The sequence below is a fragment of the Cyprinodon tularosa genome, unplaced genomic scaffold (assembly GCF_016077235.1).
Source record: "Cyprinodon tularosa strain WSP-4 unplaced genomic scaffold, ASM1607723v1 ctg79, whole genome shotgun sequence".
Lineage (NCBI taxonomy): Eukaryota > Metazoa > Chordata > Actinopteri > Cyprinodontiformes > Cyprinodontidae > Cyprinodon > Cyprinodon tularosa.
In genome coordinates, this window is record NW_024039551.1 from 1,194,777 (window position 1) to 1,217,016 (window position 22,240).

At 41.9% G+C, this 22,240-nt stretch overlaps 1 protein-coding gene across 7 annotated transcripts in view; it reads left to right on the plus strand.

Annotated features, from left to right (window-relative positions):
* znf827 (zinc finger protein 827) overlaps positions 1-22,005 on the plus strand; it is a 102,460-nt gene extending 80,455 nt beyond the window's left edge. For 2 of the 7 annotated variants that reach the window (XM_038271054.1, XM_038271055.1), the window contains exons 9-14: positions 3,908-4,045; positions 4,895-5,093; positions 7,090-7,256; positions 13,044-13,253; positions 14,852-15,029; positions 20,799-22,005. In XM_038271054.1, coding sequence (XP_038126982.1) covers positions 3,908-4,045; positions 4,895-5,093; positions 7,090-7,256; positions 13,044-13,253; positions 14,852-15,029; positions 20,799-21,786 — 1,880 coding nt within the window. In that variant the 3' untranslated portion in view covers positions 21,787-22,005. Of the gene's footprint in view, positions 1-3,907; positions 4,046-4,894; positions 5,094-7,089; positions 7,257-13,043; positions 13,254-14,851; positions 15,039-20,488; positions 20,540-20,798 lie in introns of all 7 variants that reach the window. The other 5 variants (XM_038271059.1, XM_038271058.1, XM_038271057.1 and 2 more) reach the window with 5 other exon arrangements.
* The last annotated feature ends 235 nt before the right edge of the window (positions 22,006-22,240 follow it).

Genomic DNA, 22,240 nt, shown 5'->3' on the forward strand with positions numbered 1-22,240 from the left:
GATGCTTCCGAGACACTGGCCACAATCAAACTTGCTTGCAAATCTTTCACCACAACAATCCTACCCCCTTTATAAACGACTAATGACATTCACTTTATTCACTTGTGTAAAGTCGGTCACCACTCCAGAGAATTCGGAAATGCAACGTTGGAACAGCCGCTTCCCTACGGCTTTAACAAAAAAGTGTGAAACAACTGAAAATATGTCGTATATTAGACAAAGTAGTAGACAAAAGTAGCCACCTTTTGCTTTGATTACTGCTTCGCACAATCTTGGCATTCTCTGAAGAATCATAAAAGAAACAAAAAATAGCTTCTAATGTCTTGCTCCAATTATTTAACATCCCAGAAATGTTTTTAATCCATTTTAGTATAAATTAAACTTGTAAATAATAATAATGGATAACAAATACATATGGAGGGTATATATTATAAAATGTAACAGTAATAAGTTAGAGGTAAACCTCTAAACATTAAGATATATCAGGAGAAAATAAAATTATTAACTTGTTAATCAAAAGCTCGCTGAATTTTGGAATATTTTATTTTGTTTACTATTTTGGATAGCTTATATTTACTCCTGAATTTTGCTGCTTTATTCCTTGATAGAAGTGTTTTCTCTCAATTTAGACAAAGTAGAAATGTTTTCATAAAAGTTAGTGCAACACTTTCCTGTCTGCATTAAGCTCGTTCCTTCATGTCTTGTTTGCGTCTCTCCCCTCGGCTCCAGCAACACTAATTAAAGCGTTAACCACTTCAAGGCTATCCATTTTAATTGGCCTAATCATGAGTGCATTTGCTGGGTCATGGCTTTAGGTCCCTGCAGCCTGACTTCACAGCCCCTCCAGCGACCAAGCCTTCCTCCAGCTTCACCTCTGAATCAGGACTCTTAATTCTGCTGTTAGTTGTTTGCTTAAGCTACAAACCCTCAAAGTTGGGCCTGAAGCTGTGCAGGATGGCAGTTCTCACTAAACGACCTCAGCTCATGTAGATCAGACGTCTGTCGTCACTTACTAAACCAGGTTCTCTCTACTATCAGTGGCACCCACAATTATTAGCAAAACATGTGTGTGTACTGATAAATAAACATTTGTTTTTAAGAAAATTCTGTTGTGACCCCAAACGATTTTAAATCTGAATAATAATTTTTTTCTAAATTTTCATATTTTAATACTTCAAATGGCATATATTGCTCTCAAAAAATAGCTTTTATTTCAGTCATCGGCTGATCTCAATTTAATGTACCGTATTTTCACAACCATAAGGCGCACCGTACTAAAAGGCGCAGTCTCAGTTATGTGTGCCATTACTGTATTTAACACACGCATAAGGCGCACCGGACTTTAGGGCGCGGGTTTTATATACCGGTAAATATCCTCTACTACGTTTAAATACCTCTACTGCATATTTAAAAATAGAGCGGGAGCAAAACTGAGTATGATTGTGCTTTATTCATGTGTTTGTTTTTGGGGCAAAGTATTTAAAACGACAAATTAAGTGTTCATTAGTAAACAGCAACCAAGAGTTATACTTGGACAATAACAAGATGATCTTTACTGAAGCCCATAAAAGTTGCCGTGACACAAATTTAAGCAACATTCCAAACTGCAGGCAGCTTAACTGAGCTGCTTTGCATTTTAGGGGTCAAAGAAGAAGATTTTCTCTGACATATAAAGAAAAAAATGCTCAAGGTTGCTTGAGTCGGTCCAGCAGCAGCTGAACGTCTTCTCACACCACCATCTGTTCTTTAGGAACTTGCCCCAAAGTCTTCCCCATAAACGCATGAAAAAACAGAACAGCTTTATTTTATTTATTTATAAGTATTCAGAGCTGTATAAATACCACATCATTTGTCATCAATGGAACACAGGTTTTCTTCCATAATCTCATACTGGCTCAGCTCAAGGCCGACCAGTGCGGTCTGAACAACGCCGTCTGTGGATCAGTCTTCATTTACTTTATGGAGGTTGAGCAGCACAATGGGGAAAAGTACAGCATGTTTTCTTTTGTAAGTTCTTCCTTTCAGATGTGGAGATTTAATTTAAAGCTGCAGCTTCAGTTCTTTGAGAGCGCGGGCAAACAGCCGTCTTTATTTCTGGCTTACAGTGAGGAAGAGCTGCGGGGTGTGCTTACCTTCAGCCTCCAGAGGAAACGACTCCTGTTTGATGTCGGCACTGACAACACATTTAAACTGCAGCCCTCCGAGCGTCACTCAGATGCTGGATTCAGAGTTTTGGGTTCACTAGTGAGCCCGAAGTGACTCTGAAGCCTTTTTTTCAGACAAATGGCAAAGAATGACACTTTACTGACATTTAACACTTTAACAGAAGCCAACAGTGGATGGTTTAAGGAGCATCAGGAGACGCTGGATTCAACCTCATATGATTTAATACACCTCTTAAGAGAGAGACAGACTTATCTAAAACAATACAGAAGAGTAAAGAAACCTTTGGTAGATTAATAGAATAAACTGGCTAAGGTGCAGGAACTCCTTCCTCTGTGTCAGCTGATCCTTTACGCTCTGCTGGTAGTGCCTCACACTTTGACCAATACCATGAACAACTTGCCCATTTCTTATTAAATATGGAAAATGTATTTTACTAAAGCTGAACATTTAATGGTCAGACTGAGCAAATATATTCAAGGAACAACATGTTATGGATAAAGTCTCTGACCGGTGAACCACAGGTATGGCTCGACTTCCCGACTTGGAACCAGATCCGGATCACAATCCAGATTCAGGAATCATTTAAAGGATTCCTTAACAGTGAGGGAACTGAGCTGCTTGGAGCTCTGAGCTTCAGAAGGCTTCCTGTTTCCATTAAAGTAACAAAAAAAAAATCCACTTGACTTTGTTTCCAAGTTTGAAGATGTTTCGCTTCCCATCCAGGTAGATTTTGAAATTCAGATTCTCAGAAGTAGCATTGAGTTTGAGGCTTTATAGAGTGGACCAAAAAACAAAGCTTTGTTTTGGCTTAGAAAACATGCAAATTGAAGTTGAAAAACGGGTAATTTGGCTTTTGTTAGCCTGCAATACCCGATACTGGTCTAAGCTTCTGAAAGGGGGGTGGTTAGGGGGTATTGTTCCTGTGAAAAGTTCCTGTTTCCATGATTTAGTTTTTTTCCTTCGATTTATCATCATAATGTTGTGTATTTATTTTCTGGTAAAACACGGAAAAAGATCAAATTAGTTATTTCAGTTAATGGCCTGCAGTTTGGCTCCAATGAGGTCTTTTAGGCACCGTAGCTGTTCAGGAGTTCATAAATCGTCACATTAGTCTGTGATTAATTAGAAACCATCATTTTAGCTCCAGACTCCTAAAGTACTTTTAAACTAACTGAGAACCTTTACAGTTCTTCTTGATGATCAGTTATCTTCCCAGTTTTCCATCTTTCTCTCTGCTTCTCAGTACCTCTGTCTGTGAATTTGTACCTGAGTATCATCTGCTGACGTCCCACTAACACAGGTGAAGGCAGGAAACGCCCCTTTAGTGACGCCCCCAAATGAACCTGAGTGTAACAGCTGCCCCCACAAGTTCCATTGGTTGAGGAACCATAGAACATGGTAGCCTGGCCAGAAAGTTCTGGAAAGGCCAATAGCAAACAGAGGCGGGTTGGGTAGATGATCTAACAGCTGATCTGGTGCCCTGGATTAAACTTTGTGGGCATCGAATGAGAAAGGCATGTTGGCCCGGTTCTCAGAACCCGACCTGGACCTGCTGACGGGACGCTTGTTCTCCATGTGATGCTGTTAGCACCTCTTTATACCACAGATTTTACTCCTGTTTGTTTGATCCGTTTCATTAAATCTGGATAAAATAGCTTCCAGCCTCTGGAGCCGAGGTGAAAAAAATTTCTGGACGAGGTGGATGTGAGCGGTGACTGACTGACGTCTGTCTGTGTTTCAGACCCGGAGAAGGAGGATGGGGAGCCCGGAAACGGCCTGGCCCAGTGGAAGCTCCACGAGCAGCTCTTCCCCTGTCCCATCTGCAGGAAGGTGTTCGGCAGGCAGCAGACCCTCTCCAGACACCTGTCCCTGCACACAGGTGGGTCTCTGCTCCAGCCCCCTCCTCTAACCTATAGATGCTGTTTGTAAATAGATGAGGCTGACCAGACCAGATTACCCTTTCTTTAAAGAGATTACCACCATGATTAGTCTCTCTGGGAAAACGCTGTCTAATTACCAGACTTGAAGGATGCTGCACACTTACCATCCTAATGCCGCTCTGACTGCTCCACTCTACACACACACACTCACACAATCCTCCTGGCTCCCTGGTGACCTGATTACTCTGCGTTTTTACCATCGATCCATTCAACCTCATCCTCTTCTTCCTCGTTAGTTCCCAGATTCTAATAATAATCCAACCTTACTTGTTTCTTTAAAAGCGCGTTTCCTCTGGACGCCAGATAAATGGAGCCTTTTTGGGACACCAGAGCTCACAAGTGGAGACTTGTGTACCGAATGTCCCCACACAACCAAACACACACACAGGCCATCTGAGAGCGCTGGCTGTGAACAGCTTGGCCACACCACAGAGAGCAGAAGCAGGGGCATATGTCACAGTGATGGTCTTTTTGGTTTCCCCGGCGACACAAAGGTTGCCTGGCTCCATGTCCTTGGGGCAAATGGGTTGTATGTTAGTGTTTTTGGAGGCGGAGTGGGGGAGCAAACGTGTTGTTATGCTAATTTGTTTTTACATAAAAGGAAAGGTGTTTCTGCAGAGATTCTATAGTAAGAATAAAAACCCAGATTTTCTGTTTTTACTTAGATTTTTGTCATTTTGTATACACGAGTGTAAACAAAAAGAAATTTAGTTTAGAATTTTTTTAGTTTTTTTTTAACCGTCTAGTTTTACAGAAACATCCCTCGACACGTTGAATAAGGGAGGAAGGGGTTGGTTTATGTGTGTGTGTTACAGAGGAGAGGAAATACAAGTGTCACCTGTGTCCTTACGCAGCCAAGTGCAGAGCAAACCTCAATCAGCACCTGTCCATCCACTCCGTGAAGCTGGTCAACACGGACGCCGAGCAGATCGTCAGCGCCGTTACCGCCGACGCCACCGAGCGCAAGAACTGCCCGTACTACTACCGGTAGGCTCCACACACCAAACACAGACCTGGAAGGAGGCCGGACCCGCCGACTGACCTCTGACCCTCTGAGGCAGCTTCAGGCTCATATCTTTACTACGGGAAAATTAATATAAAAGTCTCGATCATGGGATGAATAATCAGAAATATGGTTTACAGATTTATGACTACAACTTTCTACATCATGATTTATTATTTAAAGTCATGATTATGAAACAAAAGTATAATTATGAATCTGAAAATTACAACCAGGAGACAGTTCAGATAATGAACTGAAGCTAGTTAAGAAAATCCATCCATCAGTTTATAAAACAATGAAGTTTTCTCACCTAATCCATCAACAGAGCATCTAGACTGATGCAGAATAAAGGGATTCATTTCACTGAAAAAATAGGATGCAATAAACAAGTTTTGAAAATATAAATCTTGAGGGGTCCAAAATGCGTTAGACACTTTCCTCTGGTTACCATGCCAGTGTCAACATGAAAGGATTCTGCACCAATAGGAACAGTAGGTTGGAGTCAGGTTCCCTAGTAGAGCGGAGAAATGGCTTCTTCACTATGTTACGTTCAGATTCAACACAGACACGAAAAAGAAGAAAAATTAATGATCACTGAAGCTTTAGAATGTTGGTTTGACTGAAGGAAGCTAAGGAGCTCAGAGGAACAAAGAAGTCGTTGCTTTCGTCTGAAAAAATGCTAACGTTAGCATTTGCAAAACATGGAAAGCAGCTGACAAGCGGTACCAATGAGTGATGAAACGAGAGCGGGCGAGCATCAATGCGCCACCTTATGATTGGATGGAGTTATACTTGAAACCATCGCCTCTAAATTTGGATTGATTATAGGAAACGTGCTCTGATCCTTCAAAATAAGAGACTGTGAAAAGAAAAAGTTTGAATTAGTAAATTATTTATTTATTTTTTCCAATTCAGAGTCTGAAGCCTTAAATGTGATCTTTACAGACAAAATTCAGTTAGATTGGTTAGGAAAACCAGTTGATTGCATCCAGTCATTGACTTGCAAGCCATGCTCCTCCTGGATAAGCCTGTGGCGACGAACTTCGCTTGCATTTTGTCATTGACTCTTCTGCAATCCCTCATACTGAGCATGCTTAAAGTGACAGTGGAGAGGAAAACTCCCTTTTAACAGGAAGAAACCTCCAGCAGAACCAGGCTCAGTGTGAGCGGCCATCTGCTGAGGCCGACTGGGGTTCAAGGAGACAGAAGCAGAGATACAAAAGGCAACTGACAATCAGCTCCACAGGCGGCCCCGTCCAGGAAACACACAGCCAGGCAGATGAGGTCCGAGCCATGTTAGAGGATGAAGAGAGGACATCCAGTTAGTCACAGTCAGAGAAACAGGACTACACTAAAAAATACAGGTTTTACACTGAATTTCTCCCCATGGGCTGGGCTCATATACCTCTCTACTCACTCAGCGACTAAGCAAACACCACTCTGTTTTAAGAAAAGTTTTAAGCCTAGCCTTAAAAGTAGACAGGGTGTCTGCCTCACGGACTAAAACTGGTAGTTGGTTCCACAGGAGAGGAGCCTGATAGCTTAAAGATCTGCCTCCCATTCTACTTTTAGAAATTCTAGGAACCACTAGTAAACCTGCAGATTAAGAGTGAAGTGCTCTGTTAGGAACATAAGGAACAATCAGATCTGATATAAGAAAGAGTTTGGTTATTTAGTGCTTTATATGTGAGAAGCAGGGTTTTAAATTATTTTCTGGATTTAACAGGAAGCCAATGAAGAGAATCTAGTATAGCAGCGATATGATCTATTTCCTGTTCTACTGTAGAAATTTACATTAGAAAGTAATAATTATTCAAACTGTTTTCAGACCTCAGTTGAAGCTGTTTTTATCCAAACTCTATTGAATGCAGACGGCATAGATTTGGTAATTTATTCAGGCAAATCTAACACTAAAGCTGAGCGCCTCCTTTTTCTGATTCTCACCATTTTTTTTCCTTCTGCTGTCTGTTCCCCGTCCAGCTGCCATGTGTGTGATTTCCAGACGGAGCTGAATGCCCAGTTTGTCAGCCACATGTCGCGTCATGTGGACAAGGAGCAGTGGATGTTCTCGCTCTGCTGCAGCGTCTGTGACTTCGTCTGTATGGACGAGAGCGACATGAAGAGCCACATCAGTACCGGCCACGCAGGTGAGGGCGGATCAGGCTGCCTTCCTGTCAGACCTTCTGATAAAACACAGAGTCTAAAAACATCTTTATGATTTTTGTTCACATTTCAGTCCGATTGCTCAATAATTAAAACATTTTAGACTCATTTCATTAAGCAAAGATTGCTGATTTTTCAGCAATATATTTATTTCTTCACTATCTAATTATATTTTCCTAATCATCTATATGCTTTTCTACTTGCTTAATTTCACTATACAATAAGGAGAAGAACAGAGAGATGAGAAGAAGATGAGACACAGAGGGAGCAGGAGATGAGGAATGTAAAATCTGCCTTTTGATTTAGGGGATCAGAGTACTGATCCTGAACAGTTAAAACCGCTCCAGCTCCCAGTCACTCAGTTTAGCACAGAAAAGAGAACCTTTCATGAAAACTGGTTCAAAACATTTAAATGGTTGAAAATGCTTCTCCAAAAAATGTTGCTTTCTGCTTTGCTTGTCGGATTTTTGGCAAAAATCCCAGATATGATGCATTAGAGAATGATGGCATCAGTGATAAGCCAAAGTTTCAAAAATGTAGAAAACGCTGTGGATGCTCAGCACCCATAAAGGTCTGATCCTAGAATCACCCCTGGTTATAACTGTAAGTGGAAGGAATATAATTCAGGCCTTAAAATGTTTAAAACAAACATCTGCAAATATTGACATTTATCTTTATTTATAACCCTTTATTATGACCCCCCCTTAAAGGAAATACCCATAAAACAATTGGGTCTACCTCCAGAAGTCTACCTGCACTGAGAGAACTGATGTAAAATGCAGTAAAAAAAGAAGTAAATTTTCCTTTCATTTAAACAGGTACTCGCTCTTAGCATAAAATAGATATTATAGACTAGAAATAAGATCGATTATTTTTTTTTTCTTATTCCGTTGATGAAATGTTTTACTTACCTGCTCAAATTAAATGAAAATTACACTTGTTTCAAGAAAATCAGACGCCTATGTTTCATTTTTTGCAGTTTAATTTCATCTTAGTCTCCATCCAAACTATTGTTAGGAGCCTTTTGGGCTGCAGACTATGAACATACTGGCCTACATGGAGAAGGTCATGTGGTGGAAAACTAAGGCTACATTCACACTAAAGGCCTTGATGCTCAATTCTGATTTTTTTTTGTGAAATCCGATTTTTTTTTTGTGTTGCCGTTCATATTTCCAAATAAATGCGACATGTATGTGATCTCCTGTGTGAACTGCAGTCATACAACGCAAGTGTCCCGCATGCTCAGTAGAGGACGCAATGACGTCACAGGCAGAAGTAAACATGGATGGTATTGTTGGCGTGCATCTAGCTGTCTTTTCTAACCATAAAAACTCATTCTTTTCAATATGTTCAAACATAAATACTGCTCTCCGCATCATCATCTTCCGTGGTTGTTATTTTTGTTGCTGCTTCTGCGTAGCAAGAAGCAGAATAGTGACCTTTGTCGGGTTTTAATGGCATTCAGGTCGGATGAATCTGACCTGCCGTTCACACACAGGTCGCAGTTGAAAAGCTCAGATTCGTATCGGATTCAGGACCAAATAGCCAAGTGGCCTGGGTCGGATTGGAAGAAATCGGATCTGTGTTGTTCAGACTGCAATGAAAAGATCAGATCCAGGTCGCATATGGGCAAAAAAAATTGGATTTGGGTCACTTCAGGCTGCGGTCCTTTTATGTTTTGAGGAACAATGAAAACTGATTGAATAAGATTGAAACCTCTGTCTCCATAGTAACCCCTCTGTCTCCATAGTAACACGGTGCTGGCAGCTTCATACTGAGCAGATGTTTGTTGGTAGCTGAGGTTGTGGAGGAGGTTCTCCTCTGACCACTACCAGAGATCCTGTGGATCAGAGCAGACTCAGACTGGCCTAGTCCAAGTCCAGACTTGAATCCAACAGATATTTAGGTTGGAGGGTTTGAAAATTGTTTTGTTTCTTATACAGTCCCAGATAAATTCATTCACTGTGCTGGAAGCATCTGCTGGAGTCAAATCATGTTTGTGATTTCTGTGGAAGAAGATGGTCTCCAACCACCATCAGGGCCCGTTTAGTGCAGAAGTTTAAAAACACAGAGTCAGAGGTCACAAACAAGCAGCCTCTGATCGAGCGACTGCAGACTTTTAGAGTTCAGATTGTCGATTAGAGTTCCTCCGTCTAAAACGCCTTTGTTCACTTTATTGCTGAGGTTTTTTTCTGCTCCTGGTTGTGGGGGGTAAGAGTGTCCAGTCCAGACAGTCCTCCGTACTCCATGGTGGCCTTGTTTATCTGAGAAGGTTGGTCCTTATTGAGCCTGGAGGGGGCGGAGGGAGGGAGGGGGGATCAATAGGCCCTGAGTCCTTTGGAGACGGGCTGAGTTTACGACGCCACTCTGGGGACGAGGGTTCAGCCTCTCAGCCTGGTGTGGCATTTATCTCTGCCTCACACGAGACAAACACCACCGTTATACGGACAAAAACCACAATTAGCTTAAACCTCTTCCCTTCTGGGGGAAAGCCATCATTAAAACATCCTCTCAGCTCCACATCAGTGAAGACTAAAAAACTCCCAGTTTGCCTTGCTGTCAAAAATGCAGCCCTGCTCTCAGGATGTTTGTGTTTCATCACTTTTTTATTCGTTTCGCTTTAGCTCTTAGATTAGCATGCCTACAATTACTGCAATAAAGGCCATTTTGAAAACAATTAAAAAGCATCAGTTGGCAGAGAGAAATGATTCATCAAACCTTTGAGAAAATAAAACCAAAGAGCTCCACAGGCCATGGTTTACTGTGAATACAGTCGATTATAGGAAAAGTAGGAAAACATTTATAATAAACACTATTTATCTTAAAACTATCTTTAAACTATTATCTTATTTCAGATGCCTGATTACCATCATTCCATCGGTGGATCCTCTTTATTTACCTGCTTAATGGCCTTTTACTCCTCTACTTCCTGAACGTAAGGCTGCTACTTTGTTTCCTGTCTGTCATTGCTGGACCAACTGATTAATCCAGGTGTGCCTGACCTTGGTAACCATAACGACGATGGCCAGACACACTTGGACTAATAAGTTCATCCAGTGGAGAAAGACAGGAAACAAAGGAGCTGCCTTTAGGGCATGAAGTAGTGGAGCTGTTGATAGAGCCCATTATAGTCATTTAAATAAAATCCACATATTTTAAGAAACATTAACTTGTTTTTAGATCAGTTTTTGCAGGACGATTAAAAGGACACTGCAAAATATCCTCTAGAAATAAGTGAAGATTTCTTACTTGCATTTGCCTTAAATTTAACCAGGTAGAGATGATGATCTGCTAATGGAATGAATGTTTCTGGGATTAAAATGTCATAATTAGATATTAGGCACTTGAAATAAGATAATAGAGTTATTTTCTTATTTCAAACTGATAATCTTATTTATCAGTAAGGCAAATTTGTCTCTCTAGCTGAAATTGTGGGTAAATGCACATTTTATGTAAAATGATCTTAATTTTGTGGTTTCTCCATGTTTCAGGGTTTTAAAGCCCAGCAGCAGTTAAATGCTTCCTTAACCGGTTTGATTCTGGAACTGGAAGTGGGGGGGTCTACCTGGTTCATATTTGACGAGTAACTTAGAAATATATTTATAAACGGTGTAGTGCACAAACAGGAATCCATTCCAGTGCTCTCGGAGCGGGCAGAACAGGACCCAGTTTCCTGCTGTTGGTCAGGACTAGGGGTGTAAATCACACCCATCATGGCGATTCGATTTAGTATCGATTTCCTGACCCAACGATTCGATTATTTTCGATACTCAAGAATACACCACGATACGATTAATTGGTTCATTTTTTTTTTTTTTACACTTTACAAGCTAGACAATGTTTCAAATTTGAAATAAGTCAATGAAAGCTGTAATAGCATTATGCATTTTTTTTTAGAAACAATAGCAAATAACAGAAGTAGAAAAGTTGTACTCCACTATTCCTATTAAAACCTCATTTAATGAAAAATAATAATACCCCTGCGTTATAGATTCTGAAAGGCCTTGCATCAAAAAATACTGCAAAAAATCAGTGCAATGAGTGCAATGAAATACCTCGGCTCCAGATGTCCCCGCCCCCTCCACAGACGCTCCACTGCTCCTCTCCCAAATTGTTGCTTATCGCAAACAGTGCCACAGACAGGAGGCCGGGTTGTTTTGTTTTTTGACCGAAATTGCAGAAACCGTTAAGTTTGACCCGCTAAAAGAGCGAGGTGCACAAGAACGCAGGGACGCTTTTTCCACCTGGATCTCCGCTCTTTTTGGCCCTCATGTCCCTCCGTTGTCGGACTAAACCCACAGCGTATAGCTCAGACCACGCTTTAATATTGAGCATAAATAAAAAATGTCTGTGTCAAGCTCACTGCAACACACTGCTGTAAGAATATAACCAGGAAGCGAGGTAGGAGGGTAAAATAGGTTTAGTGCCCCCGCAGCACGGGAGGAATAATTACGCCCAGGAGCAAATGGATAAAAATAGACCCGAGGAAAAAAAAAAACATAAATTGATTCTCTTGCGGTCGTATCGATGCATCGGATCGTCGGTTGTTGGATCGACGCATTGATACAAAACGATTATTATTTACACCCCTAGTCAAAATGCCATGAATCACACGAAGGATGAGCAGCTGCTGCAGCTGGTTTGATTCTTCATCACTGAGTCACCAACACAACCGACCCGAATCAAAGCATGCACCAGTTCTGTCCTGTTATTAAGAAAAACCAGCTGAAGCACGTAGAACCACCCTGACCACTGAACTTCTGACAGGTGAACCCCAGGTAGAGCTGTAAGGCGCAGCACTAAGCTCCAAGCCAACCAACCTACTTGCAAAGCAACTTGTACAAGCAAGGGGGTGGGGTGGCATGATTTGAGCTCGCTTTCCAGCCCCAGACTCTTAAAATACATGGGGGTCTTCAGCCTTTTTTGGTCTGTGGCCCCTAATAGATAAGGAAGCCATGTAAGGGCCCTCACCCCCACAGTACCCTTCTATGCATACTGTTGTAATGCTCTAGTCAAAGTCCAGATCATATAAAAAATGATTCACGTTTGGTTCGTTGGTTTGGTCCATTTCGGTTCATATTTCTTTATTTTTCATCTGGTCGAATCTGTTGTGTTTCTAAAAAATCTTCAGATTGAGCTAATTTTTGAGGCTGGTAAAAATGCAGATGATGATTCCTGCATCGAGGGAGCTTTATTTAAAAAAAGCTGCAAAACCAAGCTGTAATGACCTGCTACATATAGAGATTTGATCGAAGGCAATCATTCATCCTCCATCCCAGAATAATTTGCCCGTCTCTGAGAGCGTACCCGCTGCGTTTGTACATTCACCCGAGCCCGTATTAAAAAGAGAGGTCAACCATTTCCAGGCTCCTTCCTCCCTCCTGAGCGAATGCCCTTTCTTGAACTGTGCCCCCGAGATGCTCCCGCCATCTTAGATCCCTCGACCATGACCCGCGCTCCTCGCCGCCCCCTCACCCACTAATTCCCCCTCTCTGCTCGCTGAATTGTGGACTTAGAGCAGAGGATCAATAAAAAGCACACTGCATCTTGATTGGTCTGGCAGCACAGCTCTCTGCTGAGGCGGCCTGCTTTTACTCTGCATGTGTGTGTCTTAGTGGATGCAGATAACAACGGCAGTCTGCACAGTACGCAGCCCACAGATTTATTTCTGGGTTTCTCTGGCCCTTGATTTTCCGTCTTCCTCAGTAGCTCTGATGGGTTTCACCGTCCTGTCATCTAACTGGGAAACCATTCTTCCCTCTTCTGTCCAGGTCTGAATTCAAGAAGCCCCCTCAGTGAAACCAAGAGCACCTCATCGTCTCTTTCAGCCCTCAGCGATTCACTCAACAGCTCTGAGGGCGGCGACGTCGCCGGCGGTAACGAAGAGCTCAAAAACCTGCTTGCACCGCCCTCCTCCGCAGGGAGCCAGGCCAGCTCCGGGAGTCACTCGGAATCAGGAGCCGAGGACAAGTCGGACAAAGGCAAGAAAATCTGGAAACTGATTCACTTTATCATTTATAAAATCTTGGCATCACATACTTTTATTATTTATTGATTGTTTAACCTTTGGAATCAATCTCATTTCTGTTACAACTCTGCAGAGGAGGTTTAGTCACATTTAAGCTTCAGCCAACAGAGATCTTTAGAAATAGGTTGAAACATGCAACCTTTTTTGGTTCCACTGTCACCTCCAAACCTTTCAGGAAAGCACAGATCTGGATTTCTCTGCACAAAATAAATCCAGGGTCGTCAATGTGGCGTAAATATAAAAACTTTTTTAGAAAACATTTATTCCCAGATTGTTTTTCTAAAAGATAAAGATCTTTTTTATTTATTAATAAAGAAAACATGATCATAGTTTTTATTTACAGTGTAAAATAAAAATATATTTAAATGGGAACATTTTAAAACAGAAAAAATTGCCAGAGTTGTGCAAATAAAAGTGCAGCATTCAGGGTTTTTTATCAAGGCTTTCTACCTCACCCCTTATTATTGATGATTATTGATCTTAAAGCATTATTTATCCTGCAGCTTTTAGATTTATCCTTATCAGGGGAGTGCCTGATAGCTGGATGACACTTGAAGTCAGCCAAATAGTTTTTACATGACTATTTGAGGCCTGGTGAGGAAACCTAATTGTTACCAGTGAGTTAAAAAACATCTCGATAAATGTTAATCAATGCAGATCAGTAATTAAACTCTGATCCACACACACTAAATGTAACCATATTTCAGGTTAACTAAAGCTCAGCTCCCTGTACCAATTGCAGTGTCTCTCCTTTAGTTGTGGCTTCAACAACAGGAACTTTCATCAGAATCATCCGGTTAAGTTTATTTATATTTTTTCTGATCAGAAAATATCAGATTTTGTTTTTATTTCAAACCAAACAAGCGAAGTCATCATCTCCTTTCAGGAGGTGATTTCTCCCACTGTCTCTTCTATTGGCTGTGTATTAGGACAACAAATGAAGGGATAAATTATTCAGCTTCAAGTCAAATCTATTATAGAAAAAAACTCTTGACTAATCTAGTGAAACTCACCTAGCTTAACTAAGCTACAATGAACACAAAGAGGAAGGAGTAAAGATGATTAAAACAAAACACAATCAAATGATGCAAGATGTATATTATCACACGATGCATTAGAAGCCGCCTTTTACAGCTGCTTTTTGTATCTCTGCTTCTGTCTCCTTGAACCCCAGTCGGCCTCGGCAGATGGCCGCTCCCACTGAGCCTGGTTCTGCTGGAGGTTTCTTCCTACTAAAAGGGAGTTTTTCCTCTCCACTGTCGCTACAAGCATGCTTAGTGTGAGGGATTGTATTTGAGTCAATGAGTCGATGCAATCAACTGGTTTTCCTTAGATAGAAACTTTGAATCAAGCTGACTGGATGATCTGGTTGAACTGGAAAGTGCCTTGTAATGACTTGTATTGTGAATTGGCGCTATAGAAATAAACTGAATTGAATTTAATTGAATAGAATAACAGAAATGATCTTTATCGCCTCAGGTGCACAGTCAAACCCAGAAACCAACCAGACCTCTAGTTTGTCCCAATCTTCACTTTGTTTTGTTCCTCCAGGTTTCGAATGCGTTTTCTGCAACTTTGTGTGCAAAACGCGCAGCATGTATGACCGGCACCTCCAGATCCACCTCATCACGCGGATGTTTGAATGCGACGTTTGCCACAAGTTCCTCAAGACGCCCGAGCAGCTGCTGGAGCACAAGAAGTGCCACACCGTCCCCTCCGGAGGGCTCAAGTAAGGAAAGCAAGTACAGACACAGGTTCCTACCTCCACCGCTCCTTCCTCTCCATCCTCGTTTTATTCACTACATGCAGAAACCCCGAAACACACAGTTTTACAGCAAATATTTCAAACTAAATGCCACGAGCGGCTATTGGGTCGACACATTTTCACTGGTTTTGAAGGTTCTGTTGGATCACCCAGCTGTGATCAGCTCTTAGCCATCTAGTGGATCTGAGGGGAAGAGTTTCCAGACCGACTTCCTTCTCCGGAAATTTTACCCAAGCTTCTCTTAGTGTTGTTTGTCTCATCTTTGAGGCGAACTGAAAGCCTGGGTTTATGTAGATCAGCGATGTCCAAACCGTTTCTATAGTTTTAGGTAGATTCTTTCTCAGCCTGCAGTTACAGGTTCTGGATCTTTATGGTTCTATTTCTCCAAAAAGTTAGGATTTACCCAAAAACTGGTTAAAACAGGTTATCTTTTTATTTTAAGGCCTTAATTAACGCTTCAGTGGAGATGAGTCTCTCCGCACCGACCGACTGTCAGCAGGTGGATTTGGTCTGTTCTAGAACTATGGTTGGAATAACTCTGGAAACCGTCATATGGAGCTAAACCGATGCCAAAAAGTTTATTCTTTTGACAAATAGATTCTCTTGAAACAGAAAAGAAATGTTTCAAACTTTTTTTCCCCCCCGTTTTAAACTGCTGGTCCCTGGTGTTGCATTCAGGAAGTGTGGGAAATTGAGATGTCTTTCGAACAATAACGATGTCCTATATTTATGTAGCTATCAGCAAATAACACAAATCTAATTAAAGAAAAGGAATTTCTTATTCCTCTTAGCACATTTTACTCCTCAGAGTATAATAGAAGAACTATCAGACAAAAATGGAACAAAATTAAATTTGTAGCTTTAAACATTTCTTTTTAGTTTTAAATCTTTTTCTTCTGTTTGTTGTTATGAATAAACTTAGTCAACAATGTAGCTCCATGCCCCTAAAGCTGGGCTTACACTGTATTTTTGCACTTTTTGGGCCGATTCTGCATTCGTGCGAGAATTTTCCGATCTGGCCGACTTTCAGCCTGATCGTGCATCATGTACTGTACCGGGGGCAAATGGCTCAGTGGGCATGCGCAAACAATGATTCTTCTTCTTCCTGTCAGATGAAAAGCATGCCAAGGGAGCGAATAAAATGGAGTACAGACCGTAGTAGCCATGTTTGCTCAGCCAGGTCTTTGTCCAGATACTTCGCCACCTTTTCTTCTTAGAGCTTTCAGTACAAAATTGCAGAAATTGCCAAGGCGGCGCGTTTCACTCTAGTCTGCTTCATATTCCTCTTCTACTCGTTTGGCTTCCGGATAGACGAGTCAGAGTAGCGCCATCTCACTGCGGAGCTGAGGCGGACGTGGTGTTGAGACCTACAGTGTGAGCAGGTGGATCGCATCAGAGCTTCGGGCCGCACAGTAAGAAAACAAACATCATGACCTGTGAACTCACACTGTACGACGAAACCGCAGGTTTGAGCTGTGGCTGCAGGCAACTATTGAAAAAATCGCACAGTGTATACCCAGCTTAATTTAGATGATGTCATTTCTACTTAATTTCATTTGAAGAGAAAACAAAGCTGTTCAGTTTCGTTCTTTCCAGGATCTTAATGCCAGCCTCTCTATGCTGCAGAAGGTAGCTGCACTTTATACAGTTTATACCAGTTTATACAGTTTTTTTATATATTTGAAGGGCTCGACTCCTCCACACTTTGCTTTGTCCATCCTGCTACATTTAGTCAAACTACCATAGTTGAGTCCCAGCTAATTTGCGGTTAAAGCAGGTTATTTCAGACTAAAACAGGATAACATGTCCCGTATAAAACCTCAGATTGTTTCCTCTTTGGCATGAGTGCATCTCTCTACCAGCTTTTTGATCAAACAGACAAACGGCGCTGATCACACAACAACGCAAAAAAAAAGAGGGAAGCGTGAGAGCCTCACAGATGACACCTGTAAACGACAGAAACCAAGATGTACGGTCAATTTGAGGGCGATTTCAGCCATGTGGCTCAGATCAGTTAACCTCACTTCCTCTGCTCATTATCTGCTGCCAGAAAAGCAAACGATGCAAGCTGTAGTTTTGCTGCTTGACAGCTTCCCTTGGCAGGTCCGACTTATTAGACAGCGGTCTGTGGGTCCGCAGCGGCTCCTCTGAACAGAAGGGAGAGTGGAAAAGGAGCTGGAAATGGGCTTCCCCCCAGGGTGCGTTGTCCCTCTGCCCACAGCGAACAGCCGTGCCAAAGATCTGTTGAAATCTACATTCCAGCAGAAATACAGACACTTGGACTGGCATGACAAGGGGCTGATTATATTAAATCTGTTGGCGCAACCCTGAAAGATAATCAGACAAGTTTACAAGAGTTCACATTAGGTTCCTACTGCAGTCTTCATTTCTGGAAAATTTTGCTTTGGTTCAAGTTACAAAAAAATGCTTAATGCACAAAAAACTAAACATTTGTTTATCATAATCCGGTAGAAAGGCATGTTGGAGCAAAAAACTTTCCATCAGAGATGCTCAGATTGAATCTGTAACAATATTCAAAATGAAATGTATTTGTTTGAAACTTAATTTCACTGAATCAAATCAAAATACAATCTGTATTTAATAAATTTGAAACTGAATTAATTTGGATTGAAAAATATTTTTATTGCAGTGAAACTTCAGACTCATTTCAGTTTCGGTTCTAAAGTTCAGATTTTTCTGTGACCAGAGCAATCAAACACAGATTGAATTGTGTCAAATGACAGGCAGCAAACCTCTCAGGTTTTTATTCAGCTCATTACACGCTTCCTGTAAAGGAAATTCCCTGCATGTCTCTGTCTATCTGTTCTATCTAGGAATATTTATCCAATTTGTCTCTTTGAAGCTATAAGGGCAACACTGATGATGAAAGACCCGTTGCAGGCTATGCTAATCTAGCATCTTTAGTTAACATTTACAGTTAGCCTGTCATTCACTGAGCTGTGACATTTTATCAGAAATTTAATACAATCTTGAGAGTTTTGTTGTTTTGTTGCTTGAAACGATGGTAAGCATCTGCCAAGTCTAAACACAGCTGCATGGTATTAACATACGATCGACAGTCTGTGTTCGATTACTCTGGTCTCTCACCATAGAAGGAAAATAAATCTGATTTTTAAAGTAAATTCAATTTGTGAATAGAAAGTGAAAATAGTTCAACGGAATTTCAATGCAATAAACTACAGTTTCCAAGCAAATTATTTCAGGTTCATGTAATTAAAAACTGTTTTAATTCAGTTTAACATGCTTAAAAATGGGTTTTATTCTATTTCACATAATTAAAAATGTGATCTAGAAACGTTCCCTTAGTTTTTGTCACTAAATACAGCTTTGGTTCAATCAAACTCACTTTCAAACCTCTACATTCAATTTTAAATTGTGCATATACAAACTCTAGCAGTTTAAATTAAATTTCTAATGCCACAACTTTCTGCCCATAGTTATGTTCGGTCCATCTCCACTTTAAGAGCTAAAATAAGCATCCATTTCTACCTTTGGAACCATTTCAGGCTCTTCAACACCAGTCCACCTGCTGACCATTAACCTGCTACACACAGGCGTTCAGATCCAAACGTGCAGCTCTGAGGACCATACACCATGTTTTTGTTTTGTCTAGTCTGTGCATGTGCAGAATCATTAAAAAATCATTCCGATTGCCGCCTCATCCCGTCATGAACAGGAATCTGTGTTCAACACGTTTTTCTGTGCAGACGTTAGAGCAGTTAGCATGTTTGATTGGGTGGATTTCACTGGAGGCGATTAGGAGGCTGCAAACGGACGTCTGTTTGAGGGCAAAAGCAGAGGTTAGGACATGTCTGCAGTGGAAGCTCCTCACTAGCCCCACGCAGCGGTTTCATGTTGTCGTTTTTTGGGTAAATCAACTGCATCTGGAATATCTGACATGTTTCTTCTGTCTGCTCTAAATGTTTTCAAGATGATTCTCCAGGTGTAAATTTTCTAAATCCAAGAGGAAGGAGCATTTTTATGTCCATGTCATGTAGTCAGAACCTAAAATCCAGTTATTAAAAATGATTAGAAATGACATTTACCATCAGAAGTAGGATTTACAGTTTTGGTCAGAAGTTTACATACACCGATCATTGGTGGGTTTGCCTAAAATAATTAAAGGATCTAAAATAGTTTATTCAGCTTTTTTACTTTCTCACAGTAAATCTCTTGCCTTGTCCTTTTTCAGTTGACAGTAATTTCCTTAGTTATGTTGTAGGAACATTTTCTTGAAGTCAGGACCTTTTCAGTAGATCACAGCACAAAACCGGCTTCATCGTGGCAGGGTTTGTTCTCAACATCCAACCCATTTAGATCCTCTTCTAAAACCACAGAGACATTTCGATAATAGAAATAATTAGAAATGGCTCCCAGAGACGCTCCCCGGTTGTGTAAATCTGCTTAGATGTGAAGGCCAGATAAATGACCTTCAGCAGATTTTATTTTAGCATCTATCAAATATGATAAATGTCATGGTAAATTAATCACTATAGATTTATTAAGAAAATTATTATAATAATTCAGATTTATCATAACAAAGATGAAGTAGATGTAAAATTAGAAAACTCCTAAAGAAGGCTGAGATGAAACCTATTAGGTTTCTGTATAAAAAAGATGTGAAACTCCTGCTATCCTGTTCCATATGTTTAGCCTAATACAGCAGCACCGCATGGAAGAATTTGTAATCACATAAACCTGTAATGGACAGTTAATTGTAAATCGATCATTTGTTAACTTCCCTAATATACAGAAAAATGTCAATACTCATTCATTAAGGTTAGAAACGCACCTTTTTCAGTCTAAACACAGAACATGCTTTTTAAACAGAATCCCAGATGCTAGTTAGATAAGTGTGCAAATAAATATTTATTAAAACAATCTGACTGCATCTGAAGTATTATCAGTTTGTTGTGCAAAAAAATGGGAAATGAACAACATAAATAGCAAAGTGACTTGTCTTTAGGATTGATTAGCTTTGTAGAGTTTCAGTATTGATATGTTTGACAATCATAGAGCTAATTAGTGTTAAAATCCCAGAGGAGGTGTTTTTTTTAGAGGGCCATTTAGCCTCAGACCTAATTATATTAACCAAAATGAAAGGATGTAAGAAAGTTTTTATCAGTTTTATTAATATTAGGATAGTAACACTAAAATAGTCCAGCCGCCCAATAATGTCCCTTTGCGCTTTCCCTTCCTGCTTTGTTGCTCCTTAAATCGGAAACAGAAGAGCTAAGATAAAAGATGGCAGGCAGGACGTCCATGTCCACCATGATCGTGTGTAAACTCTGACCATGACGGCAGACAGGCAGCTGCAGACAGATGTTTGTGTCTGTAAGCCAGGGAGGGAGTGAGGCCTTGATCATTCTGAGGATTTGTTCTGAGGTGATTCTGTTCTGCAGGGTTTGTGAAGCGCTTTGGGGCCCAGAGCAGATGAAAGGTGCTATTTAAATGTAAGTGCCACTCATTCCTTCATCTCCCCTTATGTCCTCCTGCTCCCATCCTTCTCCCCCTCCCCCCCCTACGCCTGCTCGCCTCCATCCCTTTAACATTAAACCACCTTCCACAAACATTCCAGACAGTTTTCTTTTATCCTTCCTCCTCCTCCTCATCACTTCCTGTTAATCAAAGTCAAGCTGTGTTACATGGTTGTGGATGTACTTTCCCTTCAGCTGTCTTCTGCCCCCCCTCCCCTCTCGTTGAATTAAGCAGGTGCCCTTTCTGCATCTACTCCACCAATCGTCCAGCGGCCATGGAGTGCCACCTGAAGACGCACTGTAAGATGGAGTACCGCTGCCGCATCTGCCAGGGACTGTGGCCGGACCAGGCCTCGCTGGAGGCCCACATGCGGGGGCATCGCCTGGGCAACCACTACAAGTGTGAGCAGTGCGGCTACCTGTCCAAAACGGCCAACAAGCTCATCGAGCACGTGCGCGTGCACACGGGCGAGCGGCCCTTCCACTGCGACCGCTGCTCTTACAGCTGCAAGCGCAAGGACAACCTCAACCTGCACAAGAAGCTGAAGCATGCGCCGCGCCAGACTTTCGGGTGCCAGGAGTGCCCTTTCACCACCACGCACCCCTTCGTCTTCAGCCGCCACCTCAAGAAACACCAGAGCAGAGGGGTGGAGGGGTTGGGCGGAGGGGAGGAGGAGGAGGAGGAGGCGGGAGGGGAGGAGCCACCGCTGCAGGGGGCCAAGGAGAGCTTCCTGTTGGGCGTGGAAGGCAGCAGCGGGGGCAGTAGTAGCAACAGCCCCCTCATGAGCCTGACGGCGTCTCAGGCGCTGCAGTCCGTGGCTCTGTCCCTGACGCTGGCCGCGTCCCGCCAGCCGGAGCCCGCCGGCAGAACCAGCATCAGCAGCAGCCCCTCCCTCTTCGCCCCCTCCTCCCGCCACGTGCCAGAGCGGTACAGGAACGGCGAGCACGCCCACCTGATCCCCCTGACAACCCTGTTCACCCACAACAGCCGCCTCACATTCAACTCACACCTCCACTCCAGATGGCGGCCGGACATGTCCCCCCTCGCCCTCCCCTGCCCCTCCTCCCACAAACACTCCTTCCTGGCCTACCTGGGACTGATGGAGAGGGCCAAAACTGTTTGCCCCCCCCCTTTGGACAGTGGTGTGAAAGACCACTGCAGCGGGAGCAACGTCTTTTCCAATCAGACCGGCAGAATAAGCTGGACCAGACAAACTTACTAAAACATTTCTAAGAGGAAAAACGCTGTACATGCTAAGATGCATTTATATCAAAAAGCTGCTTTTCTTATCAGTTCTATCGATTGAATTATTACTACAAGTACTACAATCTATCACCTTCTGCTCTGTTTGTAAGCATCTGAATGACCTGAAGCCAGGCGCTTTACCCGATGACGCTTATCCTGGTTTTATAGATATTTCCTTCAGTCGTTTGATAAGAGAAAAACGTAGAAAAACAGACAAAACAAACATTGCAAGTGCTGAATTTTAGTGCATTCGTGTCCCTTTGCTGTTATGCATCGGAATGGCATGCCCGTCTCTGTCTCAGCTAGCTGTGACGTCGTTAGGAAGCTGAACTCCAGTTTATGCCGCGATGAGGACTCTTTCATCTGAAAGGTCATGTTTCCAAAGCGACGCCTCAGACCATGCACTTACTTATTTATCAAGCTTGTACATA